At 37.2% G+C, this 19815-nt stretch overlaps 2 protein-coding genes across 2 annotated transcripts; one reads left to right on the top strand and one right to left on the bottom strand.

The window, feature by feature from the left end:
• Positions 1 to 857: 857 nt before the first annotated feature.
• Positions 858 to 18664, bottom strand: LOC108607018. Its single transcript, XM_017997603.2, has 3 exons — positions 18571 to 18664; positions 1640 to 1955; positions 858 to 1279 (listed from the first exon to the last, which is right to left on the bottom strand). Exons 2-3 carry the CDS (start codon positions 1692 to 1694, stop codon positions 1131 to 1133), a joined length of 204 nt encoding a protein of 67 aa, XP_017853092.1. The 5' UTR covers positions 1695 to 1955; positions 18571 to 18664; the 3' UTR covers positions 858 to 1130.
• Positions 6776 to 10856, top strand: LOC108607017 (cytosolic endo-beta-N-acetylglucosaminidase). Its single transcript, XM_033294345.1, has 3 exons — positions 6776 to 6825; positions 7526 to 7843; positions 9451 to 10856. Exons 1-3 carry the CDS (start codon positions 6776 to 6778, stop codon positions 10646 to 10648), a joined length of 1566 nt encoding a protein of 521 aa, XP_033150236.1. The 3' UTR covers positions 10649 to 10856.
• Positions 18665 to 19815: the final 1151 nt, after the last annotated feature.

Genomic DNA, 19815 nt, shown 5'->3' with positions numbered 1-19815 from the left:
TAGAACACTGACTTGAAAAGATAGAAAGCAAATGTCAAATAATATGAATTGCCATAATTACGTATGTATTGTTTGTGCAATGTGCATTGTTCAGATTATTTGACAGTTGCATCGTGCAAATATATGTATGTGTATTAGCAAAATATATACATATATATTTTTTCACGAAATCAAATAGAGCACTCACAGAACACACTTTACGCACTTGTCAAAGCATAAGCAAGCTGTTTTGCTAAATTACAAATATATTATATATATATATATATTTTCTTTTCTTACTTCACATGTATATACATGTGCTGTGATGCTTTATTATTTATTATTAATTAACTGCTTTCCATCTTACCCAAAATTTTATAACAGCTTAGAATTCAATAAAATTTCACAAAAACTCAACTGATTTTATCGTTCAGCAAAAAAAAATACTTTAATTCTTTTATTATTTGTTGTTATATTAAATGTTGCCCAATAAAACAAATTTTCACAAACATGCAATTGATTATTTTGCGATTCAGTAAAATAGAAGTTTTCACAATTTTTGTTTTTTTTTCCTGCTGGTTGACTATTTTTAGTTGTTGCTCGGCGAACGACTTGAGTTGAAATAGGAAGATTTCTGGACAATATCGACCGAGGCCAGCTAGGATTGATGCAGTGATTTTATAATTATTTGTGTCGATTATATAGTACATGTCGATTGATTAGAAGCATATCTGTAGTGTTTCAAATACGTTAAGAGCCCTGTTTTTATCTTATACATCGTTTAATTTACTCAACCTGTAAGTGCATCAGCTGTAATTTAAACAAATTGCAATTGTTTCTAATTCATCTAGTTTATTATATATTTCGAGAATTTCAATAACATTTTCGATTTAAGTAAATACAGATACTTAAATCAACCGCTGAGCTTAACAAGTTACAGAAAAAAAAATATACTCCATTCACACACAGGCGATGCCTTGGGCAGGTCCGTGTGTGACATGATCTAGTTATATGTAGGTATGTGGGTGTGCTGGAAATGGTGGGATGTGTTGAGTTAGGCCTCCTAGTGCTCGGGGGCTTGGCTGCCATGGCTGCTGTGATTGACAGGGCCTGGCTCCGTTACCAAAAACGCAGTGCATCGGAAGCAGTGACTATGCAGTCACGTAATATTCTCGCTGCCGCTTCTGACATTTCTCCCGTGCAATATAGCAGAGGGCAATGGTGATGAGCAGTGCAATAGTTACACCCATGCCAATGCTAACCCACATTATCTCCTCGTTGATGCCCACGTACGAACGTCCTGCGGATGCACAAAAAAAATAATCAAATGCAATCAAGTTCAATATAAAAACTTTGAAAATATGCAACATAGTTTTTCAATAAAAAGCACAGCAGCCCTTTTGAATGAATTATTAACGGCTCAGCTCGCATATTGTAACACTTACTTATGTACATACATATATAATGTATTGCAATAAAAACAAAAACTGAACAAAAAAGTTTGTGCTGCGCATTTTCACATGAATGAACAGGACAATGTGTGTAGCAAATTGATTTCTGATGTCTGCTGCTTCAGTAGTCGCTCATTAAAAATACAAACAGAGAGATAGTGCATGCAAGTGCGCTTGACTTTTTATATATATACATACTATATACGAACCATTGTAATAATGATTGGAGTAGCCGGCTTTACCGGCCACACGTCCCGCTGGCATGGTTGCTGTTTTTCCTATATATATATACTATATGCAAGTATATGTTTTTTTTAATGCGTTTCGCTTGTTGTTGCCAAAAAGAAAAAAACACTATGGCTGATTACAGCTTGCCACGCTGTCTTACGTGCTGTTGTCGGCTTTGTTTTTGCTTGCTGTCTGCTTGCCAAAAAAGTTTGCTCGCTTTTAATTACAATTTATACGTTTCACGAAGATAAATAATGCTGCACTGCAGCCTTGACTTTCATTGGCATCTTAGGCAGCCTGAAAATAAAGTAAATCTTATTTAATATGACAATGTACAAAAACTTTCGTTCAAATTTGAATTTAAATTTTAGTAAGCAACGCGCGCTGCTCACAGCACCAAGCGCGCGTTACTCAACACTGTTTATCCAGAGCACAGCTGTTTATATTTATTTTTAGTTTACTTTTGCAAGTTAAGACTGCGACACATAAAAATGAGTGATGAAATTACAACAAGATTACAATCACAAGAGCCGCAAGCATTAAGCACAGCTGATAATAAAGATGAAGATGCAGTGCAGCCAAAGGCCGTAAATGAAGAAGCATCGTTGTTGTTGTTATCGCCGGGCAAACAGCTGTGCGATTTTTGTGCTATGCTCGACTGCAGTTGTGGCTGTCGTAAGTCCTTTAACGTTTATTTTAAAAATTCCATACAGCTGCCGTTATATTACACATTTGTGGCGTACATATGTAAAAACAAATGTTAGTCAGACATGGCGGTTGAGTCAGACATCAAACATGCGGCAATAATTTCTTATCAGCGCCTATCAAAAGTTAAATGCGCTAGGGGCCTGTAATGTATGAATATGTGTGTTTTTTTTTTTTTTTGTGCTTGGTGTGTGTGGAGTGTTTGGTTTGGTTTGGCACTGCGATTTCATTGACTACATAGTCGAAACATATTTATGTGACCAGTCCACCTGGACGAGGACTGTTTCTCAACAATACCAATTCAATGCTAAGATTCTGGTCCATTTTATTAGCGAATTGGATGCACATACGTGCAACAATGTTAGCCAAGTCCAAGTATAATTTATAATATATTCAACGATTGAATGGACCCACCAAAAAAAAATTTGTGCCTAGTAAGCTTTGCAATTTTGAAGTATATATCAAATTTGATATTTATTATTTGTTTTTAGATTTTGTATTATAGACTGAGTCAACACCAAGCCATGAAACGAATCAAGAATCTACTAGACGACTGTTTGATAAATGAAATAGCCCATCTAATGATATGATAACTTCAACTGTCTTCAACTAGCATTTGGATATTCTTGAGATTATTCGCACACCAACTTTGACTAGCCCCTGGACCAAGTGAAAACCACACGTTTGTTTGTCTGCCTGTTTGCTTTCACTAGCAATTCAGTGCTTTGCTGCACTTGCCCCATATAGTTTTCCCATTGGGCATTGTGTGCGGTGTGCTCATTGATATGCCTGGCGCGCCACTGCGAAATCCATATCCTGGCCGCCACCACTGATAGATTAAAGTTACGCTCAGACGCCTCGTTTACCAAATGGTTGTTGTTGTTCTTCTTCTTGCTAAGCGCACAAATTGCACAGAACGTTCCACACACAAAAAAAAAATAGAAAAAGAGATCAACTTTTTGCCACAAAGCTGCTGCAATGCGTTGCCATGCCCACTGCGCCCACTGTGTGGCCCTTGCTGCACATTAGAAAATTGCAACGAAATGTTACTCAACTACAGACAGACACATATAGCATATATACATACATATATGTAGCTTGGTATATGGTAAAAGCCGTTAGTTGGTCGCTTTGGATTTAGAGTCTGACTGCTGACCGCATGAATTATTCACATAAAGCTAAAGCAAGTAAAGTTTATTTTGTTTTTACGGCAGCCCGTAGAATATAAAGTTGTCAGCTTGATAAGAATTGTGGTTGCGTTTTGTAAATTCGATTGCAACTTTAAGTTCATGACTTTTGCAGCTGTTCAATTGCAATTTAATTTTACTTAAAACAAAAAATTTATTACCGCTGTAATGCAATTTTAAAATTAGTTTTTGATATAAATATAATAATTAAATTATAATTTAAGCGTGCAGCGTAAATTAAATTAGTTCAATGCATACTGCTTTATATTTTGCACACAGGTCTAAGTTATAATTTAAATATTTAGTACAATATATGTACTTTAGTAAATAAATTCATTACGCCAGTGAATTAAATTTTTAAGCTTATTTGGTAATATAGATTTTGAACGTAAATTAATTAAATTAAACTCTGAAATTTCAAAATTAGTAGTTCAATGTCTATTGTGTCTATTAAGCTGAGTACACATTAAAAAATTTAAAACAATTATAATAATATTTATTTGGTTTATTAAGATTATTATATATATATTAATATATAAATGTTGAACATATTTTCGCATATATAATGCTTAATAATTATATAATTAATATATAAAATTAGTGCTGCATATAATAATATTGTTTTCGTGAGGTGAATTTGAACATTATTTCATTAGATTTCATTTAGAAGCATGCCAGTAAGAAAGTGTACGTACGAGTGAAGTAGTACACCACATATAGAGTTTCAAATAATCATTGTTACATGATCTAGTCAGACACATAGCCTGAGCTCAAATATGCATTGTTCCGATGGTCTGGTACGGTATCCTGTTACCTGTGTACTGTTCATGTAAGTAGCGTAGGATTGCTTCATGTCAAAGCTATCATGGCTAGAGCAACCAATTTAGTTATATAGATAGCTGGCTCCTAATTATTAGACACTTATGCTCTTATTGATTATTTGAAATTTATTTCTATTTCTCACTCTCTCCTTCTCTCTGTCGAATTTCGGTGAAAATAAGACTGTGGATAGTAATACTAAAATGGCAGATACCAAAAATTCTTTTTAAATAAAATATCATCTGACATATTAAAATCACAAAAATTGCTAACGGTCAATCAGATATGAATCGTCTATGATTGATGGAATTTGGCAAAACTCTGAGGCAATAGGTGAATATATATATATATATAGAGATATATATATTTGAAATTGAGCGGACATTATTTACATTATTTTATTTCGAAGACGTAGTAGTACGAAGGAACAGGTGAACCGTTGAGAGCGTGGATAGCATACTATCTCTCCAATTAACAAAAGGTGCGCTCTGGCGAGCCGCACTCTCTCTGCGAGAAGAATCCTTTCGTATGCATGCTGATACGTCTAACAGTCTCTCACGAGGTAGAGCGAAGTCTTGAGACGCGTTAGCTGTCGTCAATTAATGGAATATTTGCTGCTTGTCTGTAAGTTCATGGTGTGCGTGATGCTTGTCTGTCTGACTACCTAGGTGCCAAGAGTGTGTTAGGTGTTAAATGTGGGTGGGCGCCTTTACTACAGATGTTATAGCTGTGGGTCGCATGGCCATCAATTTGACCAGCACTCGAATGGAAGTGCAGGACAGGAGGCGCTTAAGCGCAACAGCACGTGCCACACGCTTGTTGTACATGCCTGGACTTGGCCACGTCGTGTTGCTTTTGTAGTGTTGCCCTCCCGATGTTCAATGATGAGTTGTGCAGGTGTGCTACACAATACACTGGTGGTCCGACCACTTTAGATGTCGTTTGTCGAGAGCCTCGTTAGTGTTATCCGACTAAGACTCAGGATGATAATTAATATATTTATAGGTACATCACCGCGAAATGTGTGTATCCTACGGACAAAATAGAAAGTTTGAATTCAAACATGTCAGCCTCAAGACTCTAGATAGCGATCATCGCTTAATTCAAAAGAAGTCTTATTTATTCTACCGACTGTTTAAGACTACCTATCAGTCGGTAATAACGCTTGGCTGACTATATTGTGATATGAAAATTTTATATCAATAGAATGTAGTAGTTAAATGAAAATAAGCAAGCGTATATTTAAATGTGTTAAAGTGGATTTAAAAACCATAATTTAACATATCTAGCGGAATGCTATGCAATGTAAGAAGTCGTGTATTGTAATAAAAGAAAAAATAATGTAATTTGTCTTGTGGAAGAGCAATTCGCGATAGAAGCTCGTTGTATACGTGTCACATTCGGCGCAAGATGATGTAGTTTAAAAAGGCAAGTCGCCAAATAATGAACATTGAACATTGCTTGTAGGGTCTTAATGGCGGTTCCTAAAAACGCGCTGCTGCAGTATACAAAAGAGCACTGAACAGCGGCTGCTCCATGAAGGTATAAAATGGTGAGAGCGACGTGTCCGGTCTCCGCCGTATGCCGTTGCCGTTACAGTTTGGACTTGCCAGGAAGCATGAATGCTAAAATTTCGGTTATAGAATAAGTATAGGACAAGAAGAAGTATAAAGATTGAGCAATCGAACTGCAGAACATCTGTTGCCTTATTGATAAAAAATGCCATTTCATTTGGCTGTTGCAACAGTAACAGCAAAGCAGCAAGCGATTCAAGTGTACAGCTTAGCAGACTGTGCAGCAGAATGTGGCAACAACAACAGTAACAGTGACTAAGCGACGTGAGAACTTACAGCTCAGCTGTAGAGGCCGAAACCATTAGAGAACAACATGAAGCTGCTGACAGTGTAAGGTGCGCCTCGGAGCATACGCTGGACGTCGCTATGTCAGCTCTGCGTTGGACATCGAAAGATACGCGCTCAGCTCGGTCTACGTTGACAAGCAGACGGACGTTGGATGAAGTGCTCACAAGGGCTCGAACGTCAGCCTCTCAATTGCCGATCGAATATCGCTCGAGACGTCGTTGGTCCTGACTAGCAGTGGGTGAGGGAAAAGAAAGGAGAGAGGAGACTGGAGAGGTCGAGGGAACAACGAAGTGACTCTCAGCTCGCAGTTGTGAGTAAGATGAAGTCCCCCATATGCATCAATATGAAAATCACTTTACTTATTCGCCAGTAGTTGGCCCATCATGTTCGTGGGCAGACAAGCAGCTCTCACGATTTGTGATTGGAGCATGGCTGACGTCGATGGGCACTCACAAAGTCCGTCTGCTTGTCCAGGTAGACGGCTGGGGCGCGTACTTCGGTGTCCAGCGGCTGGAAGGGCGGAACGCCAGGCCTAATCCAGACAATGGCGCGAGGATCGGGGGGAATCAGGATGGGCAACTACTTGGCCGATAAGTAAGTGAATCCAATAGAGCAACTCACGCACTGACTTGGTGCTCATTAAAAAAAACAATTGAGGCATTGATAAATACAAATAATTGATACATAAACAGCTTCAAGATAATTACTCAAATTGTTTCTTGTGCTCACACATTTTAATTCACAAAGTTAATAATTTGCAAAGCAACGACAATGACTGAAAAGTTTTAAATTAAAATAATAAAAAAATAAAAAATAAATAAATAATATAATAAAATGAAATAAAATAATTTTCAGCTTCGGAAAAGTCCTTAAAAAATGTAAATTTTAAAATAAATTATTAAAAAATAATACAAAAATAAATTGAATTCAAAAATTTAAAAAACAAAAGAATAAATTAAATTAATGAATGCAACACACTAAAAATAATTAATTTTTGGTTTATTATTTCATAAAAATGACAATTATAATATATTTTATAATTTGTGTAATTGCTGCGGTTACGCAAAAATAGACAAACCACCCACTGTGCCTTTTGCAGTCGCAGTCGTTTATCTAGGAAAAAGCTAGACCCTATAGAAATGCCATTTGTTGCTATTACTTTACTATTGTTACTAGTGCACAGCATCAAGCTACCCATTTTATGCTTTATACGCATGTCAAAGTGTATGAACATGTATATTTTGTTAATTACACTATATACTTAAAATTATGCTTTATATTTTACTAATTGCAGGCACTTTCAAAGCTCGGAAAAGTATGATGACTATCGCTTTGTGCACTGGTCAGCTGTGGATTACTTTTGCTACTTCAGCCATTCGTATGTTACCATACCGCCCAGTGGGTGGATAAACGCCGCCCATCGCCACGGCGTCCCAGTGCTGGGCACCTACATCGTCGAGGGCGACACACTGCTGAACGAAGTGCTCGCCAGTCCAGACAGCGTGGAACGTGCTGTGGCCGCCTTAACGCGACTCTGTCTGCACTTTCAGTTCGAGGGCTGGCTGGTCAATGTGGAGTGTGCAGTGCGACCCACAGCTATGAACAATCTGTAGTAAGTGCACCCCCCACCCCCACCCCACCGAACACAGCTCTAGCTCTAAGCTTAATAAGCGCGAGATTTTATTGCGAAAATTCACTTAAAGTGTAAATAGCTTTCGATTCAAAGGATTCTTTGGAAAACTGCTCAGTGAGCAGTCATTTCTCAGAATAAATGCTTATCAGCTTAGGTACTTTGCTTTGCTACGCTTTAATATAAACTTTAATATTGCCCAATTCAATCAATTTTTGGCCAAAAATCATGCATGGCGCAATTCCAGATTTATAAATCGTTGCCTGTTTTATAAGCTTGATATTATAGAATTTTGTTTTATATTTTCATCAACCTAAAGCCAACCAAAAATCAGATTGAAGCTGCTTATATCTGACTAAGAAATACTAGAATTTTTGTTTTAATAATCAAAGCTAAAAACTTTAGGTCAATAATATCTCTCTAAATTTTGCGCATTCTATAATTCAGTTTGACAGATTTCAATCTCTAGAAATTTCTATGGCAGCTCCAAAAGAATTATGAAAATGTTCAATTCCAAAAATATATTGAGCACTAATTAATTATAATTAATAGTAATTGTGATTATTGCGAATTAGCTTATTTTTATATTAAATCCAAACTAATTATTAAATAATAAATATTTTTCAATGCCAACAAGCATTTTCAATATTATCACTTTCTGCATAAAACTTGCTTAAATAAATAATCTAAAAAATAATATTCGAAATTTTTTTAATTATTCCTAAGAATTGCGCATTATTTTTAATTTTTTTGTAACCGGCTTGATAAGTAGCTATTACTATTAATATTACTATTATATATAATAATTATACTGATTAGTAAACATAATTTAAATTTTAGAGCTGATTGAGATGTTTGATTTGATTATTGTAATTGGTTATTTATTAATATTGTTTTTTTTATACACTTTGACATTTTTGTAAAAAATGTGAAAAAAGGGTATTATGAATTGTCAAATGTACGTGTAACAGGGAGAAGGAGGCGTGGCAGGACCCCATAAAGTATATATATTCCTTGATCAGCTCGACGAGCTGAGTCGATATAGCCATGTCGCTGTGTCCGTCTGTCCGTCCGTCCGACCGTCTGTCTGTCTGTACGTGTGTGTGTTCCTCCAGCAACTATAGAGCAGAGCAACCAAATTTGGTATGAAGGTGCTCATATATCCAGGACACTACGCTTTTTATTTTATTTTTTTTTAATTTCCTCCCCCCTCCCCGCAAATCGAAAAAAACGATATATAAGGCAGTAAAAAATCTTTAAAAATCTGAAATAAATCACAAAATCGCTTAGTCATGTTTTCGACCGATTGTGAAACGACCGATTCTAAACGATCGGATAAATAACTTAGGAATTATTCACATTTCAATTTCAATCTGACAGGCGGGGCTGCACGTGCTGACGCGACCATACCAACGTCGCTGGCCGGGACGCAGCGGCGGCTCGCTGCTAGACCCTATAGCGAAGCAACGATCTGTGTGTGTGTGTTTTTTGCGCCTGGCCTAAACATATATATTTAAATGTTGGCCGCCCAACTTTAACCTGTCCACTTGTTTTTATATATTAATTATTGCTTGCTATTTATTTCGCAGCCTTTTTGTGGAGAAACTGCGCTTGGCTACGGAGACGCAGGTGCCGCATGGACGCGTCTTCTGGTACGACAGCGTCATCGACAGTGGCCAGCTGAACTGGCAGAACGAACTGAACGAGCGCAATGTGCAGTTCTTTCGCCGCAGCCATGCGATGCTGATCAACTATAGCTGGAACGATCGCAGTCTGGAGACAAGTGCGGCCGTCATGGAGGAGGAGCAGGCGGCGGGGCAGCGTTTGTTCATGGGCCTGGATGTGTTCGGGCGTGGCCAGCTGGCGAAATTCCAAAGCGCGCAGACACTGAGTCGCATTGCCAGGCGCGGCTTCTCCGCCGGCATCTTTGCGCCCGGCTGGTGCTTCGAGACCTTGAGCAGGTTCGGCTACAACATACACAACACACAGGGCGATGAGTCGGTGAACGCGGCGTTCCTGGCGCGCAACGAGCGCTGGTGGTCACGGCTGTGGCCGTGGCTGGGCACACATGCGTATCGCAAGCTGCCGTTCTACACGGACTTTTGTGTGGGCAGCGGACGCAGCAGTTACCAGTGCGGCGCGCGCAGCGATGAGCGCGGCTTCTTCAATCTGGCGCGTCAGGCGCTGCAGCCGTCGGTGCCGCTGGATGGCAATGCGGAGCATAGCTTCGATGTGGCCTTTGCCGGCGGCTGCGCCTTGCGCATGCTCAACTACGAACGTGCCTTTCGCTTGTTCTTGACGCAGTTCGAGCTGCCGCTGGGCGTGCTGCTGCTGGGCTATGCGCACAAGCTGGAGGATCATGCCATGGATATTGTGCTCAGATGCAGCGTGCCCGGCAAGCAGGCGCAGGACTTGTATTTATTCTGCGGCGCCTATGCTGCGCCCATACTGACGCCTGGACTTTGCTACATGCCACCACTTGCCACTGCCACATTAGCGCCGCAGCTGCAGCATGTGCAGCTAGCCGGACAGCTGACGGACAACTGGCAAGTGCGCTATTATCTCATTAGGTTTGATGGACCCGTACAGCTCTTAGACATCGGTGTCAAATGCAGACGGCCCGCGGAGTCCTCAGCGTCATCCTACTTGGGCGCCATCTATGTGCAACGTCTGCAGCTGACAGATTGGCAGGCGGCAGCGGCAACAATGGGCAAGGTCGAGCTGCCAGCATACCAAACTCAACTCTGGAATGCTGCTCCTGCTCCTCAAGCGGCTGCTGCTGAATAAAACGTGTAATTTTAAACAAACTAGAGCGACTTGCTCTCTCCGTTTCCTCTTTTACTTTGTGTACACTTTGGCATTTCCACAAAGGATATAGCAGAGCAGCTTCAAGTTGTTGCAGCTTCCAGCAAAACAAACTTTGTCGTCTGTTCATATGTCAACTAATTCATCATTTTGATACCATTAAAAAAAAAGCCGTAGCTTGCATTTTAAATAGCAGTTTAGCTAAGTTTAAAGTTTAAAAACTTTTTTTTTTACTTTTATATATACATTTTATGGCACACCTTTGTATATTTTACTATTATTATTATATTAAGTGAATTTTTCTTGCCTAATATTATATATCATACCTCAAAGTTGAAGCTCTTGCCTTTTATAACTTATAAATATATATATTTCAACTATTATTTGTATATTCAAAAGTGTTTTAATTTATAAATCTTTTAAGACACGCTTTTAAATTTTACATTATTTCTATATAGTTTTTACATTTCTATATTATTTCTTTTCTATTATTATATTAAATAAATTTAGAATTCTATATTTGCATTACTAGCAACAAAATTTAAACTTTATATATTATCAGCTATGCCACGAATATTTGTAGAAATTATTGCCTGAAATCTTGCTATTCAAGCTGTAGAAGATTTTAAGCACTATTTAAAATTTTAAAATGTAGCTCTTGCTTCTAAGAAATCTTGCTATAGTAAAACCAGCCTAAAGCTGTTACTTGGTTGGCTTAGGTTTGATTTTGGAGGTTTTGACAATATATGACAAAATTTCTATTAAATTTGTTCGTTTTTCTGTTAAAGTGTATATTAAAGTTGGTTGTGCACAACTCATTTTTGTATTTAGCTATAATAATTAATTTCTATGCAAGTTTATATTACCATTTTATTTTGTACTCAGCTATACGACAAAATTTCTGTCAAAGTGTATATCAAAGTTGGTTGTGCACTCTATTTTTTTTCTAACATTGATGGCTACCTTTCGAGAGTTGCTCGTCAGCATTTATCAAGTTGCCAGCTGCCACTTTTCGTGGTCTTTTGCCACTCAGGTTACGCATCTAACAATGTGTGTGCGTGTTTGTGTGTGTGTGGTATTTTTTGCTGTGGCTGCCAAAAAAGTTGTTTGCCCCATGCACTTGGCCATCAGTCAACTTCAGTGGCAAGACTTGTGGGCGTGGCAAACAAAAAAGTTACCTCAACAATGTGTCCAGTGCAGTCGAAACTTGACTTTGCCACAATTCACACACACACACTACACATATATGCACATGTATTTAACATATGTAAATAGTGTAGTTGCATTTATTGTTAAAAATTTGCATTTAAATTTGCTGCCATCATTTTATTTCTCAAATGCACAATTTACTTGTCTCTCGTTTGTTTCTTTTTTTTTTTTGTTGCAGCAACACAGTTGACATCATTTTCTTTCCCTTTAATTTATTTCTGCATAAGGCAAACTACACATGGCTGACATGTACTTTGTCCTTGCCCCTGAGCAGACAGACAGACAGACAGACAGCCAGACAAGTTGTTAACGTCGCTTCCTTGTAATTTTTACTCATAAATGCATTTACTATATATGAATGCATATATGTATATATATATATAATATATGTATTTGCTTTGGAGCTTTTTACTTAAATGCTTACAGTGTTCTGGAATTGAATTGTATGCTAAAATAAGTCGTGTTTTCATTTTACTTTTGGGTAGCAAACAAATTTATGCTTGGCTGCACTATCAAATTGTTTGCTCAGTGCAAAATCAACTTTGTAAATTGTAAATTTATTCACCTCTGTACTATATTTGTAAAGTGTAGCTAAATGATGTGTAAACTATATATATATATATATATATATATATATATATATATATATATATATATATATTTGACAATAAAGCATCGCAAGCATATGAGCTTTCAACTCTTTGGCCTTTCAAATGCAACAAACTAAACGCAGCATTGTTATTATTATTTGAGTTAAATTCCAGCGTGCACAACTATAAACAATAATCTACTGCTAAGCCAAACTGCACAAATTAAGCAATAGTTTAATTCCCAACAAAACGACACAACTTTTTATTGTTTATATGCTGGAATTAAAATAAATAAAAGCGTTTTGTTTTTCATATTTCAATACAAATGAATTCGTACTAAATAAATATAAATCAATATAAAATAGATTTGCTTTTAACAATAAGCTTAAAGCCTCTACGAATTTGCCTATATTTGCGGCTAAGTTTGTTTTAGGCAATTTTTTGTAAATAAATAAAATAATTGCACAGAGCTTAGATATGCGTACAAAATAATGATATCAGCAAATATTTAATTCTGATTCTTCATTCTCTCCAAAAAAAAGTTTGATTTATACAGCTTAACACTGTTTCTAAATTGTATTTTAAGCAGCCGACATATCTCTATGGAAATACATGCTTCAGATTTAATAGCAGTAAGTAATATTTATACAGGCAAACATAGCTCTTAAATTTCAATTAACAATATAAGAAAATTAATTGTTTTTGCAAAATGATTAGTTGAACATATTGGAATTTTCACTCTACAGCTCGGTCTGCACATGTTTAATCGCCAGCAATGCAAACAGAACTGAAACCGAATTGTTTGGCGCCTTGTTTGCTTACTTATCTCTCAGCCTCACACATTCACATTTAAGCAGCGCTGCTCTCGCTAAGATCGCTCTGAGCATGATACAATAATATTAGTGTATCATGGCTCTGAGCTGCTTTCTTATCTCTCAGCCGCACACACACATTTAAGCTTCGCTGCTCTTCACTTAGCGAAAGCAGCGCTGCTCGCGTCTTTCGTTCGTTTTCGCTCGATCGCTGTGAGCTGCAGCGACTGAGAGAGAGTCTCGCTGCTGAGAGCACGCATCGTACGCTGAAGCTTTGGGGACTTTTACTGGCTGGGAAATTTATAAAGCGTGGGAAATTTACTGGCGTCAGCTTTAGCTGCTAGTCTACCACAAGAAAAATTTTTTTAAAGCACTGCGCAAGTTTGCATTGGTTTTTGTAGTTGAAGCATTAAGTTTAATTTTTAGTTTAGATATAGATATATTGCTAAGCTGTAGATTTAAGTATATTTTTATAGTATAGCTTTAAACTGTTATAATTATATAGTGCTATTATTTTCTTTTTATCTTATCTTAAGCTTAAGCTTATCAATATTAAATAAATAAATTTCACTATTTAGAATTAACTATTTACTTTTCTGCTTCAGATATGTTTATATTTTATTCCTTTTAGAGCTCTTTATATTTTGTTCGTATATATTTTAAGCTCTTAAACTCCAAAAACTGCGAGCAATGAAAACTAAAAGAACGTGCGCCTAAATGTAATTTAAGCTTGGTGTTACTTTACACTCCTTGTCTAACATATATAATATATATATATGTATTTTATCGGTGCTATTTCTCAATGCCACACTGACACACTTTTATTTGCTTAGTTTGTGTTTTTTTTTTCGGTCGTTTTTTGTTTAGGAAAACTTTTGCTGCTTGACTTTGACTTTGCGTCCGCTCGAGCGCGCTGAGGCGGAAGCGCGCGTCCAAATTGCGCGCCCCCAGCTAGAAAAGCCAAAAACTAAAATATAAACAAAAAAAGAAATAGTGCTAAAAGCTGAGAGTGTTAAATTAGTGACAGCCTCATGCACTCGGCAGCATCATTAGCAGCTAGAGCCGAGAGTGGCAACTGACATGGCCCAAATCTAATATTTATGCATTTTAATGTGTGTGCAGGCGGCTCTAATTGGCCACGAGAGCTGCGGCTGCTGCTGCTGCTGCTGCTGCTGCTGACAGCGGTCAACCTTGACTCGATTGATGTCCATTTTAAACAATTTAACGCGCCAACAATAACAGTTGACCCAGTTTTATGACCAGGAGTTCGATTTTCGCAGCTACGCTATAAACACCCACATAAACATAGAGGTCGGTGGTCAGACCACTTAAATTTGATAATTGACCAAACAGCATGAATATTTCAAAAGCATTTGTGGCCGTTCGGTCGGCTATTGTAATTTTAAATGGGATTTTCAATCAGTGACAGCGACAGCGACAGCGCCCAGAACTCTAAAGTCTAATCAGCAACAGTCCCGAAGCTCTGGCACCTGTGCTCTCTGGGCAGCTGAATAATTTACAACAAAAGCCTTAAAATATGCGCAACAACAGCAACGACGAAATGCAGAGCAAAATATTCGCAGGTAAAAGAAAACAAATTACAAAAGCAGAGCTAGGGCTAAGGAGCGAAGCAAAGTTCTGGCGAAATTTTTGCATGTTAAGACCCAAAACCATCTGGTGCAAGTAAATAATTTTCTAAATTTATATGGGCATAGTGTGAAAATACATCAGTTGATTGAATTTATTATAAAATAATAAGCACACTAAGCTGAAAACTCTGTTTATTTGTTATGTCAACTCAATTATTAATGCAAATGACTTTTAATTAAAAGCTGAAGGCATTTAAAATTAAGCAAGAAAGCCGCAAAGCTTTCATTAATATAAATTTGATAAAATAAAAGGAAATTTTTCTACATTTTATGCATGGCGGCCATGGGATTAACCAATATTAACAAACTGTTCTGTCTAGGGTATGATAAGTAATGATAAACTGGCAAGCAGCCAGTGCCTGCCAGAAAAAAATTTATGACTTCAATGTCAGTTGTGGAAGAAAAAAGGAAGTTGGCACTGAATGAGTCATCTAAGTTCTAAACTTGTTTTGAATGCAGATGCATTTTTTCTAAAATATTATATGTAAATGCAAATATAATTTTGATTTATTTATTATTTATTTACAAGATTAATGAATTTACTGACTAAAGATGACGAGTGCTAGCTAAGGCCATCGACTCACATAGAAAATAAGTCAACAACAATCGGATTGAGGTTGCCAAAAGAAATTAATTGCAATGATTGCAGAAGTTCAAGTGTATAATATTTTATAAATTAATTTAGATTTTATGTTCTGCTAAATACAAATAAATTAAGCTCTACAACATATTTGTAGCTATCGAATAAGCTTATCGATAACTTTTCTTTTAAACTATTTCCTTTTAATGATAATTTCAGCGAATGAGCGCTCATTTATTATTATTAAATGCTTAACTAACTTGACTAAAGAAAAGCGAGCTATAGATCTAGTTAAGCTAGCTTCATTTGAACATCAACAAAAGGACCTCATCGCTCATACGCGGGCTAAGCAAATTTTTGTTGCATAAATGAAAAATTGAAACTTAATGCATAATTGTCTGGGCTTGGTAATTAGCGCACTTAAAGCATCATTTGTCAGTGTGGAGGAGCTTATGCTAAAGCAATTTGTTTTCATTTGCAGTGCGCGGCGCACATTTAAGTTGTTAACTTTTCTAATAAGCTGGCAGTTGGCTGAGCGCTATAAAAGTTGACAGGCAAATGTTCGCAGCGAACTGCAGCGAACGGGCGGCGGCGGGCAACTGACATAAATAATAATAATAGTGTGCTGTTGGCCATAAATGTCATGAAAATCTACGAAGCAGCCAGCCGCAAGCAGCTTAAGGCTTAAGTCTGTTGCAGCGGCATTAAAAAAAAACAACAAACAAATAAGAGAGAAGACTGCGCGCTTTGATTGGCATTACACTTAAGCTGCGCTTAGCTTTGTGCATTCTGAACATTTTTAATTTGCATTGAAGTGTGCATTATGTATGTGCAACGCATATGTGTGTGGCATGTGGCAGCTGCGGCTTTTGTGGCTACGTGGGCAATGCTATATGCGATTTCGCCTATTAATGCTTTGTTCACAACTCAAGCGTCATTATGCTGTACTAATGAGTTTCTCATACATGCGCAGCTCATTTGCTCTCTGGCTGTATCTCTAACAAATTTTATTAAAGCTTGTTGTGGCGTCTAAATAGCAACTAAAATTATTTTCCTCGAAATTCTACACGCCAAAGCTTATCAATCAATAAATTTGTCTATTGTCTCTGCTTGCAACACTCTGCATTGAAATTTATCTTTTGCTACCACGTGTCATGTTGCCTTTATATTATTTTGTTCGGGCCAGCAAGCCAAAGCCGCAGGCAACATTATGACGTGTTAATTTTTGTGGTCTGCGGCTATTTCGACTTTTGTATGTGAAAATTTGTTGCAACAAACGAAGGTGTTGCATACTTTTTTGGGTGCATTTGCTTGCTCATTACAATAAGCAGCTTGATGCGTCGTGTTGTTATTAAAGAAAGCTTGAAAAATAACTCAAAAAGCACTCATAAGGTTTTTATCATATGATAAAAAAAATTCTATTGAAATACTAGACAAAAAAGAATCGTTTATTTGATAAAAAAGAAAAAGATAATCAAATAACCAGCGCATTTATAATTATTTTGATAAGAAATAGAGTAGAAATTAACCCAATTTAAATAAGAAATTCGAATAAATGCTGGCTGAAATGCATGTTCACCAAATAAAAACCAACTCGAGCCTTTTAGCAAAGCATCTAAAATTAATCGTTTGCGTAAAGAAAACTTTTTTTTTAGTTTTGCCCAACATTTCTTGCAGCACATGCAGCATTCGGTCTAACACTTTTATTTCTTTGCTGTTTGGGAAATTCAAACTTCAGTAATATTTCATATCTTCTCTTTATCTTTGCCATTTGCTAAACATTCATTATATCCCCTATGACGGATATCCGTCATTTCAACAAAATGTTGTTGCTGCTGCTGCTGCTGCTACAGGCACAGGCGCCGCATAGCCTAAATACGTGCCGCAAGCACAATGGCTGTGTATTGCCTATGGCGCTAGCTTGTCTTTTTAGTATATGAGTATATTTTGATAATAAATTGCTTGCTATTTTGTTGCCAATCAGTTGGGCAAATACAAATACAAACAAGAACAGTGAACAGTGAAAGACGTCAGAGCAACAGGCAAACGAGTATGCTGGGGATAACTTGCTGGGCGCACGCTTCGTATGCGCAATAAATCAACAAAATCGTATTTTGATTGCTACAGCAAAAAAATGTTGTAGCAAGGCATAAATTGCCTTAAGCTTAAGCGGTTCATCTAGCTCACCTGCAACACGTTGACCTTGCCCCCAAAGCAGCTTTAAAAATATTTATGACAGCAGATTTATTGATTTTAAGTGTAAATTTTGTTTGCTACTCAAGCTCAACTTGATTGAAATTTGCCTAAGAAAAAATCATATAAATATATTTTAAATTGCAGTTTTTATGGCATTGAAAAAAAATTCAATTTGTAGTCGAAGCGATTTGAATATTTGCTTTATGGCCTTGCTTTGTCTAAGGCGCATTGAATTTTATGACGTGCTCATTTGATTTTTGCATTGATATTACGTATACGTAAGTACGTACATACGTATGAAGTGCGCTGCTAGTTTTAAAGACGCGTTTTGACGTCACTTGGCATTGTTGTGGGTTTTCTGGCTCTTTGTTGCCTGCCTGCCTGGCTGGTTGGCTGCTCGTAAACAGGCAAGGAAATCAGCAAACTTTGGCAGCACGAAAATTTACGCTGTCAGAGCCAAGAACGACGCATTGTCGCATTGCTCTTGTTGTTGTCACCGCCACCGCGACCGATGCCACCGCTTTCTGTCGGTTTTTGCTGCCTGGATACCTTCCTGCCTATCTAGCTGACTGCTGCTGACTTTGATGCTGCGCGTCACAACCAAAAGTGGCAAGCAACACATAACATACTTTCTCATGAGCACACACATTGTTTGGGGCACGCACACAGACAGGAGCGAACTCAAAAGCGTGCGGGCAATCAAAGCTTTGGGGCGCTTAAGTTATGTTCTTTAATTTATTATTATTTATAATTGCCAATTCGTATTAAGTTGAAACTTTATTCATAGTTGCTATGATTTAATCATATTAATCATATTATAATTAATATTGAATATTTAATATGCAAGTATAATATTTAATGCACTTACCTACAGTTAGCCTTAGAGAACGCTGACTCAAGTGAATACGACACGCTTCAGATTTTTTACACAAGTGTCCAAAATAATTTCAGCCTGGAGTTCAAATCTAGCCTTAAATGAAATATATTAAAAAATTATATAAAATTTTAATTTTAATTTTACATAAACGTAGAATATTTAGTCTATATTTAATTTTTTTTTAAATGCTAGTGCAGTAGCATTTTCTAGCAATTGTCACTTGCTTAGCAATTTTATATTATTATTTCAATAAATTTTCATTACTATTAAAATACATAGAATATTTTTAGCATTTATTACAAAATTTATTTTTATTACTTATATAAATTGCTGTGTTTTTGTTACGCTACATTTCGCTGTTTCTGTTTTTATTGCTCATTTGTATTACGAATTTATAAATGTTATTTTTAGATTTTATTACATTGCGCTTTATTAATTCAAACTATCTTCGATAACGACTGTTTTATACATTTTTCATGTACTGTGTGCGTCACAAATCTGCGACTGTCAATGAGCTGTCCAAATAGCACTCGCGTTCATTGTTATTAATATGTGAGCAGTATGCTCAGGCATGATCCGCTCCAGCCTCGGTTCGCATAAAAACTTTATTACAATGTGTTTGTTGCTTACGAGCTACGCACTTTTCCATAATAGAAAACTAAAGTTTTCTTTTTGCTATATTTTGTTTTGTTTGTTTTGTCATCACTGTTGTTATAGCTGTTGTTGTTGTTGTTGTTGTTGTTGTTGTTGGCTTTTATCATAAAATACGGGCAACAGTGAGCGCCTAAAAGAGGCCATAAATAAACGCTTAGAGAGCGGCGAGCGGCGAGCAGAGAGAGCGGCGAGCGGAGAGCGACACAGTTGACTGGCTGGCTGCCTTTTTGTCTAGCGCTCTGTCATTGTCTGCTTACGCTCATAAGTTTTGTAGCAATGGTGACCGTTGTGGCAGCTCCATATCCATGTGCATGTTACGGCCTGGCCCGACTCCGGCTACAGCTACGGCATATGCAAAGCAAATGCCGCATAAATCAAATAGTTGTGTGTAGCTCTGGCAAAGCGACAAAAACTTGACACTGACTAACTGTCGACCGGCCGACCAGCCGACCAGCCTCAAGGTCGTCACTGGCCAAGGTCCGTTGCAAAGGTTCGTGGGTTCGCACAAAGTGCGTGCCAGCAGTCAAAGGCAATGCAAAGGGCCAAAAGCGGATACAGCTTGACACTGAGCAGATGATAGAG

This window comes from Drosophila busckii, chromosome X, assembly GCF_011750605.1.
Source record: "Drosophila busckii strain San Diego stock center, stock number 13000-0081.31 chromosome X, ASM1175060v1, whole genome shotgun sequence".
In the NCBI taxonomy this organism is placed as follows: Eukaryota; Metazoa; Arthropoda; class Insecta; order Diptera; family Drosophilidae; genus Drosophila; species Drosophila busckii.
Note: the sequence above shows the minus strand (reverse complement) of the source record. Positions and strands in the feature narration are given on the sequence as shown.